This window comes from Octodon degus, unplaced genomic scaffold (assembly GCF_000260255.1).
Source record: "Octodon degus isolate 3935 unplaced genomic scaffold, OctDeg1.0 scaffold00026, whole genome shotgun sequence".
Classification (NCBI taxonomy): domain Eukaryota; kingdom Metazoa; phylum Chordata; class Mammalia; order Rodentia; family Octodontidae; genus Octodon; species Octodon degus.
The window spans coordinates 12616267-12628233 of record NW_004524602.1 but is presented as its reverse complement, the minus strand read 5'-3'; the positions used below and the strand labels follow the sequence as shown (position 1 = coordinate 12628233).

The following is an 11967-nucleotide window of genomic DNA, read 5'->3' as shown; positions in this document are numbered from 1 at the left end:
TCTGTTTTATTTTAAATTAATATAAATTTAAAAAAATTTAAATAGCCACAGGTGATGAGTAATTAATAAAAGGCAAAAGATTTACATGATCTGAAGAGAAACCAGAATATAGATGAGTAATTAATAGAGTATATTAATATTATGAAACTTTGGAAACCTTTAAGACAGAAATCTGATGGTATTTCCAAGAAGTAAGTGAGTTGCTTTTATTGATTAAAAGTTATTATTAACTGTAATTTAAACAGAAATTAAATATATATTATAATCCAGTTCACACTTAAATTAATAACATTCCAGTGAAACTATTAAACCATTACAGTAACAGTTCATCAAAAAGCAGAAAGGAGACACCACAGTACGGAGGAAATGCTGACGCACTAACGTTAAATCAGGACCAAGAGCAGTACTTCCTGTCATCACGTACGTGATCATCACCTACTGCACATTGTTTTAGCAGTTCTACTCATTGCGGTAAAATAGAGGAAATAATTCATGTAAATACTGAAAACAAAAATATTTTTATGTCAAACTTAGTTGATAGAACAACCAGAACCACCAGGAGACTGTGGTAGAAAACAGCAGCTAGAATTAATTAGAACTTTTGGAAGATAAATACATTATCTAAGGTTACAGGAACGTGCCACCACATCCAGCTATAACAAAATCTAATAGCTTTCTCTTTGTTAGCAGTCACCAGTCAAAGTCTAAATGAGCAGAAGAAAAAGAAATCAACAGAATATCAGCAATTTCAGCTATACTCTTTAGGAGTAAAGATAGATAGATAGATATAGATGTAGATATTGTATTTTAGGGAAGGGTCTACAGGGTATTCAGGGTCTCACTACTAGATCGGACTCATAGTGATCCGCCTGTTTACAGCCTCCCAAGAGCTGGGATTGCAGGCGTGCACTACCACGCCCAGTTTCAGTTGCTGTCTCAGCGCACCCCAGGGGCGGGGCTGGTGCGGCAGGCTGTAGGAGTAAGTGTAATAAAGAAGGATGCAAATATATACAGTCTTTTTCTGAAGAAAACCTAGTATGTGAGCAGTCCTCTCCCCCATGCTTTTACCTTCAGACTTTACGTGAGACAGTTGGGTTACCTGATAGTCCCCGGACACAACATGAACAACATCCGGAAAAATTTGGGCAGCCAACATGCTGCTCTTGCTCTGAGTATTTTTTGAGAACGTGCGAGGTTCTAGAGACCTAATTTTTCAGTGTGTGGGCCTCCAAAGTGATGCATTGGCAGTATGGGAAAGAAGTAGAACTTTTATGAAAACTTTTTATTTGGGAAAAAAAAAAGCTTTGGCACATATTTAATGTAGCTGCTACCAGTAGTGTAAATTTGGTGGTTTGTACCAAACTACACAGTGTCTCCTGGAGGGTTGGATGAGCAGTGGCCTCACTCTGCTCTCTTGAGTGTGTTTGCGGTGTGCAGCTGCCTGATTACCTGGGCTGAGCCAAATACACAGGTTTTAAATATTTTTATTAAAAACTGCAAGATAATAATAACACAAACACTATCCAAAAAGGCAAACTGACAAAATTATCTATTCTGAGCCATTCAACACATTGAACCAAATAAAGCATAAGGAATAAGTTTAGTGAAAAAAATTGTTTCATTTTTCTAGTTTATCAGAGCAAGTAGGGTTTGGAAATTATATAAGCTGTGATTTTATCCATTTATACCTCCCTAGTTAAACAGTATGAATAACTTGTGTTTAATGTGAAATTGAACCTGTTAGTTTGTCCCTGTTCTTTCAGGATGTCATATTAAAATCATTTATATAAGTTTATTCTAAACATGAATGTGCATATATTATCATACTGAACATTTAATTAGGGGTTTATTAACTGTTTAAGTTTTAACTACTATGAAGACCATATGCTATGTATTAATTATTGTAACTGTCCTACTAACCTCTTTTGAAACTGCTTCATTGCTTTTTTTCTCATTAAAGTGAATAAAAAATTTTTAAAAAGTTTAAAACTAACACCATATTTGACTCAAGGAATTTGGATTCAAGACTAATCTTTACACAGCCAGTACGACAGTATCGCTTATTACAAGCGTAGGAGGCAGAGAGGAATACCAGTCCTCTCCTTGCTTGCCCCTTTGTATCCTGTTTCCTTATTTATAATGTCTCCAGTATGTTGCCTATATGATTTCTAAATATATTTCTTTTTAAAGTTACATAATTTTTTCTTAGTTCTTTTCTACTAAATATGGAAAAGAACTCATGAGATAAGTAGGCTATTAGAAGTAAAGCTTCTCTTTCCATAAAGAGTCACCTAAAATCACTAGAGAAAAATCTGCTTAAGTAAAAAAGAATAAAAGGCTGCGTTGGGGGTTGAACCCAGAATTCTTTACTCCGAGCTAAATCCCAGCTCTTATTTTTCATTTTGAGACGGGCTTAATGAGGTATCCAGGTGGACTTTGAACCTGCAGTTAGAGAATCTTCCTCGGCCTCCCAGTTGCTAGGAATGTATAGGTTTGTACCACCATACCCAGCTACATTAAATTGAACAGTCTAAAAGCCGATGAGAGGATGTGGGTGAGGCCTGGTTTGGGTTTGTGTCATAATGCAGGCCTAGTGCGTGAAGAAACGCTGAGGCCTGGAGCAGCTCCTAGCGAAGGTGGAGCAAGTTACCTGAGCCCTGCCGCAGTCCTCCTGCCAGTTTCTCAGGGCCAGCTGTAAAGAAGCAAGGTGGGGAGAGCTTTTTGGAAAACCATTTCAGCTGTGTTTTGTGAACTAGTTTTTCATCTGGGGCATTTGATGTATCTTGTCACATTAAGATTCAAAGGGTCAGGCCACAAACTTGAAACTCAACCAGTATGGTAGTAACTGTTTTGTACTTTAGGGTCTGATCTTCCTAAAGAGAAAGTTAAGACTGCTCAAATTTTCTCTTCAGGTGTTAGAAGTAAGTATAATTTTGACCAAATAGCTTCAACAGAATAATAGTAGTTCAGAAAGTTTTTAGAGCTTACTTACTCTAAGTGCTTTTGTTTGCTCAGGATTTTTTTAATGCCAGTTTTAGTGGACCAGTATCTAGTCTAAAAGCAGCATCTCCTGGAAAGAATAAAGCAACCAGGCAACATTTCATCACTTTTCCACCTTTACCACACTGTGTGTGTGTGTGTGTGTGTGTGTGTGTGTGTGTGTGTACATGTCCTGGATCAGGGAGGAAGAAATTAAAATGGGGATACAGGCAGCCAGAAGTAGGCTGTGAGGTCAGTGGTTACACAAATGTACAAAACTAACATTTATTGATCCTTTACTACATCCCAGCCCCCTCAGTTTTTATTTTTGTTCTTCTGAGACAGGTCCTTACTATGTAGTGCAGGCTGGCCTTGAACTCTCTTATGTAGCTCAGGCTGGCCTTGAACAAATGGACATTCTCCTGCCTTAGCCCCTAGAGTGCTGGGATTGCAGGCACACATGCCCCCATGCCCAACTAGCACCCTTGGTCTTGACCTGTGAGGCAAATGTTTTCCTTAAATAATAGTAAAATACCTGTGTAGTATAACTAAAAAGCTCTTTTTTCCCTTGAATCTTTAAATTTAGCTCATTTCCATACTTTGTGTAATAGGTCGCTTTTAGTGACTATGAGAACGTTTAGTATTAGTTCATGAAAAACAAAGACAGTTGAAAAATCTTTTAGAGGGCTGTTGAGATGGCTCAGTGGTCTAAAGCACCTACTTAGAACAAGCTTAGCAAAGCACAGGGACCGCGGTTCAATCCCCCAGCACCACATGCCAGCCAGCCCCGCCCCCTGGTGGGCTGAGCTGGCCACACACACACACACACACATAAATAAATAAAATTAAAAAAAATCTTTTAGAAAGTGTTTTTAAACTATGTAAGTCATGTCAAAATGAAATTTGGTTCTTCTATATAGTTCAGTAAAATTATGCCAGTGGCTCCATCAAGATACTGGGTAGTATAAAATCTTACAGCAAGAAATGTCTTAGATGCCCTAGATTATACAGCAGAAATAATACAAGTCCCATGTAATTTAAAATTTCCTAGTAATCACATTAAAAGAGCTAAAAGAAGGTAGAATTCATTTTATGTTTAACTCAACTCAGTATGTCTACAATATGTAAACATGTAATCAGTATAACATTTATTAGAGATGTTCGCATTCTGACACATTAGATCTTTGATATCTAGTGTGAATTATACTTATAGCACATCTTAATTCAGATGTCAGATTATTCCCCAGAAATATTTGGTTTGTATTTATAGTCATAAAAACTGCAGCTGAGGGGTGGGCATGTGGCTCAGTGGCACAGTGTCTGCCTGGCAGGAGCGGGTCCTGAGTTGCATTCCTGGTCCCCAAAACAAAACAAAACCAAGAAAAACCACAATTGCAAAAGTTCATTCATGGTATTCCAAATACTATTAGAAACCTAGTAGAGTACCAAGAACTCCTGTTCTTCAGTATTTGTATCTGTATTGATAAAATTGTTGCCTAAAAAGGAACAGTTGGTTTGATTTCAAAGCAAAACCATGTCAAAACGATGTAATTAAAATTCCTGCTCATTCATACTGAAAAATATGAAATCATTATTTATACTATGAAAAACTCAATTTTCACAAATTCCTACATCTCTAGTTAGATCAGAAATAAGTTACTCTCTCCTTAAATCCTTGAAATTAGCTTATTCATACATTGTGAAATAGGTGAAAAAATATAAATTACACTGAGATTTCTAAAAATCTGTTCTGGGTTTTGAGTTTTGAATATTGGTGTTTTAAGAAGATCTTAGACTAGAGTTAGCAATACAGTGCATCTTTGTAAGCCTCTTTCGTGACTCAGAGCAGTCTCTATTGGCAAAGGACGTAAGATCATTGAACTTATCAGCTTCTGTTTGTTTTAACGGTGTCAGAAATTTGTGATGATTCACTGCTCCCTCCCCCAGACTACCTGAAACAGAAATATTTGCAATGTATTTTACATAGTGGGTCAAAACAAGAGAAATAATTTCAGTAAATCCAGGTTTTGGTGGAAGATTGTCTTGATAGAAACCGATCTTTTCATATTTAGCTGAAAGTAACAGAATAAAGGTTTGAAAAATATCTGCAACATGACATCACTTTTAATTTTAAGACTTCTTTTCTTTTTGAGACAGGGTCTCACTATGCAGTTCAGGCTGGCATTGAGCTCACTTTATAGCCCAGTCTGGTCTCAAACTTCCAGTGATCCTCTTGCCTCAGCCTCCTGAGTGCTGGGATTACAGGTGTGCACCACCATGCCTAGCTTTTTTTTTTTCTTTTGTATTTTAGGGAAGGGTCTACAGGGTGTTCAGGGTCTCACTACTAGATCAGACTCATAGTGATCCGCCTGTTTACAGCCTTCCAAGAGCTGGGATTGCAGGCATGCACCACCATTCCAGTCTAAATTGCCATCTCATTGTACCCTGGGGTGGGGCTGGCATGGCAGGCCTGGGGATGGAGCCCCTGGCCCCTGCGCCTGCTTGCAGGTGCTTTAACTCACTGAGCTATTTGGCCAGCCGTATGCCTAGCTATTTTTAAGATTTCAACCCAGCTGTTCTCCTCCTGGGTATTTTTCCAGTAGAATTGAAAACCTCATACCACAGTGATTTATGTGCATCCATATTTATAGCAGCACACTTTGTCATAGCTAAATCTTGGAATGCCCATCAACTGAGGAATGGATAAAGAAGATGTGGTATTTTTATACAGTGGAGTATTATTCAGCTATAAAAAATTTGAGGCTTTTATTGGTAAATGGATGCAGCTAGAGACATATTCTTAAGTGAAATAGATCAGACCCACGTGTGCAAGCAGCATACTGTTTCCCTAGCGTAATAATCTGAAAGAGTAAGTAAAATTTGAAGGCTACAGTAGATACTCTGAAAAAGGAATGAATCTGTCCAAAAGGAAGAAATTACTGAGATGAGAAAGACAGGGGAAGGGATGGGGGGAAGAGTCATAGTTATGTGTGCATGCAGGATGGCTTGGAGAGTAGTTCTGTGGATTGCTGCTGGTCTACGGGAAGGAGCAGTTAATGCTTAATATTTTTTGTCCTTTTTTTCCCCCACTTTTTCCCTTTTTCTCTCTTTTTAATATCTTACGTATTTGGTACAGGGTCTCACTACGCAGCTCGGACTCTTAGTGATCCTCCTGTTTTCAGCCTCCCCAGCTCTGGCATTACAGGGGTGCACTATTACGCCCGGACTTGGTGGCTGGCTCAGCACACCCGGGGCTGGGGCAGGTGTGGCATGTGGTGCCAGGGATTGAACCCTGGCGCCTGTGCTTGCCTAAGCAGGTGCTTAGCCACTGAACTATCTTGCTGGCTCTTCTTAATTTCTTATAACCTTTTTTTATTTCTTTTTCCAATTTTGCCTGTATATATCTGGTAATCTGAACAATTAAGTTGAAGACAGCACTATGCAGTTCAACAAATACTGTCAAATGCATATTACTTTGTTTAGTGAAATTCTATATCATTTCTAATTTTTATTACTATTTTGTGTTTTCTTAAAAAATTAAAAGTCTAAAAATTTAAAAAATATTTCAAGTAGGTAAAGACTTATTTGCATATTTGGAAGATGTTCGAAACAAATCATTTCTAAAGTTTTAATTGGGCAGTAGCGCTTATAAATCTCGATATTAATATTAATGCTAAAGGTAAAATTACTTGCAGTTTTTCAAGTGTTGACTTGATTGATATTTCATATTGTTATAAAGGTCCTTGATGATTCAGTTGAAGGTCTGTCCAATTTTTGGTGGTGGTGGCTGTACTAGAGCTTGAACGCAGGGGCTCACACCTGATTGGCAGGTACTCTACCTGTGGGCCATACCTTGTTCCCTTTTTCTTACTTCCTATTTCATTCTGAGGCGAAGGCTTGTCTACCAGAGCTGGGCTGTGTGATCATCCTGCCTCCGCCCCTGTAGGGCCCCAGGTTGCAGCCATGCGTCGTTGTACTCAACTAAGATTTTTCTTTTTTGTGAAATATCCTTTGTATTTTTAATCTTTGCTCATAATTTAAAAATTATTTTCCTTGATTGAGATAATAAACTAAATTCTATTTCTCCATCTATAAATGGCTTTCTTTCTTGAGCAATAATCTCAGCCATTTTGTAGCTGGCCGAAGTTGCAAGTTCAAATCTTTTAAAAATTATTAGCATATATTTTTGTTATACAATTATTTGATTGTGACTAATTTCTTCAATTACTTTTTGACTGGAATAACTTTTTATTAAAATGCACTTGCTGGAAATTTCCTTTAACTCACCTACTTTATTGTTTCGTTGCTTTTGTTTTATACAGCTTTTAAATTTTGTGCTGCTGCAGCAAGTTACAATTGGCATTCTTTATTAAATTTGTGACATTCCTTTGAGGTTTTCTCTTGATCTTTGCTTGATTCTGCCTCAGTAGAATGCCTTCAATTGAAAAAGGATTTTCCATTTTTTAATTTTTGAACCAGAAAAAATTTAATGATATTTTAATTTAAGTATTTTAATTTAGTTCTGTTCTGATTTACATAGGTATCACTATAGCTCATGTTGTCTGCATAACATACCCCAGGAAACATACTGTAATGCTTCATCATCACCCGTCCTGTCAGACAGTCATTGGCACAAACTGGATTGGTGATGAACTCCCATGAAATGCTGGGAATGACAGGTGTACCGTGTGCACTGTCACATGCCTTATACAGTGTCATAATGAAAGGAAAATGTGTCACTGCCCTGGTAAGCTGTGTTGGATAGAGGAAACACCTCTCACACTGAGGTTCACTATTCTTTTTTTTTTTTTTTTTTTGGTACCAAGAATTGAACTCAGGACCTTGTGCTTGTTGCCACACAGGTTTATGCCACTGAGCTATCTCCCTGGCCCCTTACAGGTTCACTTTTCAATTGTGTGAATTTGCTCTGACTTTATTTCTTAGGCAAACACTAGTATTTGGAGTTTTTATTTGAATGCTGAATATTGTTTTATCTGAACTATATGCATAAATTATGGAGACAAAATGAAAGCAGCAGTTGCAGTAGTCAGCAGTGGGCGCCATTCCCAGTGAGTGCTTAGGGCTTATCGAGGTGTCTGTACACCTCTACCAAAGCCCAGGTGTATAGACGGAGCGCGCGCTACTCTCGTCATTTATTCTGAGAGGAGCAAAGAGTTACACCTTTTTGCTAATTTAGTACTTTTATGTATTCATCATAAAATCAGTGAGGAATTTATTGTCCTTCTAGGGTACTTTGATCAGAGAAAGATGGCCTGGATGTAAAAGGTTGCCTTTGCCATTTGTGAGAGTTAGGAATTCACCCTGGGATCGTGGAGAACGCAGTAGACAAATCCTGGTGGACGGCGTTGGTAGTCCTTATTGAGGTGTGACAGGCTCGCCGGGGTAGTCCTTGCTGAGGTGTGTAGTAAATAAGGACACTGGTAGTTAAAAGTTTTCAGAAGCATTCACTCAAAATGTTCGCTGCTGAATCCGTCACAGGCTGTGCTTTTGGGCAGGGCTGTGACTCTTGAAACAGCATTGTCCCTCTCCCCTTCCTCATGTTGTCATAGACTGGCTTTATCTGTCTGTCTTTTAATTCTGTTAGAGATGACTCACTTTCTACTAACTGCTGTGCTTTCAAAGCTTCTAGTGCTCACATCGCAGTGTGATGAACATTTTTCTTTGGTAATTATAATAAGTGGTTTTAAACAAAGCTATAGATGTAAAAGGATTGCTTGGTGTCCACCTGTTTGTTTTTGTTTTTTGCTAAAATTGGCCTTATTGGGGGCCCAGCCCTAGCTCAGTTCTTTAAGTGGCTGCTTCCACAATGCTGGCAGCCTCAGTTTGCTGTAGTTCGATCCCCACAACACTCCAGCCATGCAAAAGTGCCCTGAAGGCATTCAAGGAGCAAAACACGCAAAAATAAATAAATAAAAATAAATAAATAAAATAAAATTGGCCTTATTTCAAGAAAATATCAAATGCCAAGGTACAGGTTAAAGTTTATTACATGTCACTCTTTATATTGTTCGGTCATTGGCTGCTAAACTGTCAATTTCTAAAAGCACGTTAAACATTTTTATTCAAAACACGTAAGCAAAAACGCGTAGCCACGGCTTCAGACCTCTATTCTCTAGGACCTGAGAATAGAGACATTCTTACAAACTCATCTGAATTCTGTTTTAATTAAATTATATTTAACATGTCCATCTTTTGGTTTTTCTCCTCCGGTACCCCAACAGGTCCCCCCTAAGTCCCACATGAATTTGGACTGAAATTCATCAGCTTAAAGTGTTAGGTGCGTGCCGCATGAGAAGATGAGCGCGTTCGTCCTTTTTCTGCACGTGTCACATACCCCTGGAGGGCGTGACACGCAGCAACTCACTTCATTTTCAAGGGAGGAATGAAGAGGTGTTAAGCAAAAATGTGAAAAGAAGCTCGTACCTACGGGGATTTTGAAAAGGCTCTTAGAAAGCATTCCACTCTGGATTCCAGATCCTCTCTAATGTTAGCACCGCTGGTCACTGCCTGTAGCCATGTGATTGTCTTGGCAGCAGGCCTTTTAGGGATTTTGTTTCTGTGGTTTCCTCAAGCTCTTTACATACAATGATTAATGTTTTCCTTGCAGTTATCGCTGTGACGATTTTGTGGTTAATGACACCAAGCTGGGGCTGGTGCAGAAAGTCAGAGAACACTTGCAGAACTTGGAAAGGTGAGTACTGGGTCTCGGGTCTGGGACGGGGGCGCAGTGGGGTTAAAAGGTAAAAACGTCTAGAGTCTGGGGTGGGTCTTGGTGGGGAGTTGCTCCAACTTGGTCACGTTTCAATGTGTCATAACTAAGCCTTCGGTGTAAATATCTGAAACTTTGCCTGTGTTTCATTTACTATCTTTTGTCATAAGCCATACTCAAAAGCTGACCCTGCTTTTAAGTTATTTCTAATTTATAAGCTATTTATGAGCAGATTTTTGGAGGTACAAAGAAAAGACAGGAAATCATATAAAAGTGTTTAGAGTTACCTCTTTTTTTTTTTCGGTGGAACCGGGGATTGAACCCAGCCCTTGTGCTTGCCAGGGAAGCGTTTATTCCACTGAGCCATCTCTCCAGACCCTCCCCCCCTTTTTTTTAGAGTTACCTCTTTTTGATATTAGAAAATCTCTGCAAATATATTGTGAGATCTACTTAGACTAAGATGTGCATTATTTTTTTCTAATTTTATTTATTTATTTATTTATTTGTGTGTGTGTGTGTGTGTGGCCAGCTCAGCCCACCAGGGGGCGGGGCTGGCTGGCATGTGGTGCTGGGGGATTGAACCGCGGTCCCTGTGCTTTGCTAAGCTTGTTGTAAGTAGGTGCTTTAGACCACTGAGCCATCTCACCAGCCCCGTGCATTATTTTTTAAATGAGGTTTAAGTATGTATTCTGTACTTTGCATCTGTATGAATAGGACAGGACTCTATTAATTTCTTCTTTTCCCTATTTTTGGTACTGGGGATCAAACTCAGGACTTTGCACTTGCCAGCAGGTGCTTATACCACCGAGCTCTCTCCCCAGCCTTCTTTCCCTTTAATGTTACAGGCAATACATGTGACTTGAAATTACAAAGAGCCATGAATGCTTTCAGATCATAAAGAAATTGAAGAATTTATGTGAATAGATTTTTTTTTTTTTTTTGGTATAGCCAGATAGCTTATTCAAGTAAAACTTGCTGGACTGAAATTGAAGCACTAAGTAGACACCCAAATAGCAGTGCCTTTGAAGCCTCAGTGGCTAGAGCCACAGGCTGGAATGACTGCTGACTCAAGTGAAATCCGTGAGTCACCCCAGATCCTCAGGTGCTGTCTGATTTCTTTTGGCAGTGGATGTATTGAAGGTACTGTGAAAACACGTCTGAATCAGGGCTGCCTGGCACACTTGAAAGATACTCCAGAATGTACACGGAGAGCAGATAGCCACCTTCTTTGAGTCAACACTGTATAATGTTTGTTAACCTAATTCTTGATTCATGTTCACTGCCTTCACTAGATTATAAAGCTGATAAGGAAAGAATCTAGATGAAAACACTTCGTGTCTAAGTATTTTTGATTTCTCGGCTTTTGACTCTTTTTTTGGAGTACTTTTCCCTCTCTGTTTAATTTGAACTGACCACCATGGGCCCATGTAGGGTTAGAGACCCATGTGCAGATGCACAGAACCCAACTATGTAATACTATGTGGAACTTCTCACAGTAAACTGCAGCAGGAGATTCCTGCAGTACGTTGTGTTCAGTCGTTCTTTGGTGTGGTGATGTCACTGTTTATTGTAGAAGTGGATAGCTGCTAGAATATTTCTTTACCACTTGCAATTTTCTTTGAGAAAAGAGCCATTTCAATTTGGATTAATCAGAATTAAGTCAAAAGGAAAACAGGGTTTTCCAGAGCAGACCTCATTGTAAATAGCTGCAAAATGTTTTGTTTGCATTTGGATACAAGGCTTCACATGTGACCACATCCACATCTCTGCTTGGCCTCATTAGAGAATCTACCTTGAAGTCCGTTTCCTGTGTTGAGGATATTCTCATTTACTTGTGCATTTTGCAAACACAGGCTGGAATGAAAAATCAGATGACATTTGTGCTCATCTGGGCAGCGGTGGCTGTGCAGCTCCCTGGAGTGACGGGCGCCTGCTCTGCTCTGCCCTCTCCTGGGCAACGCTGCCGGGGCCACAGGTGGCTTTCAGCACTTGAGAAGTGTGAATGCCACTGAGAAGCTGCAGTTCTGACTTCTTTTTTTAGTTTAAGTTTAAATGGCCGCAGGTGCTGAGGTGCTAGCATGTTATGTGCGTGGAGAGAATTGGGCCATTTTGAGAAGCCCTCAGGATAATGTAAGAACTTTTATAGGATAAAACTAAAAATAATTAGCTGTTGTCACTAAATAAATCCTACACGAGACATAATCACAAAGTACAGTTAATGCTTTCTTTCTTTCTTTCTTTCTTTTTTTTTTTTTTTT

At 39.0% G+C, this 11967-nt stretch overlaps 1 protein-coding gene across 3 annotated transcripts in view; it reads left to right on the top strand.

The window, feature by feature from the left end:
• Positions 1-11967, top strand: part of Usp3 (ubiquitin specific peptidase 3) — a 93632-nt gene that overhangs the window by 43492 nt on the left and 38173 nt on the right. For all 3 annotated transcript variants that reach the window (XM_023712433.1, XM_023712432.1, XM_004628832.3), the window contains one exon: positions 9608-9691. In XM_023712433.1, coding sequence (XP_023568201.1) covers positions 9608-9691 — 84 coding nt within the window. The remainder of the gene's footprint in view (positions 1-9607; positions 9692-11967) is intronic.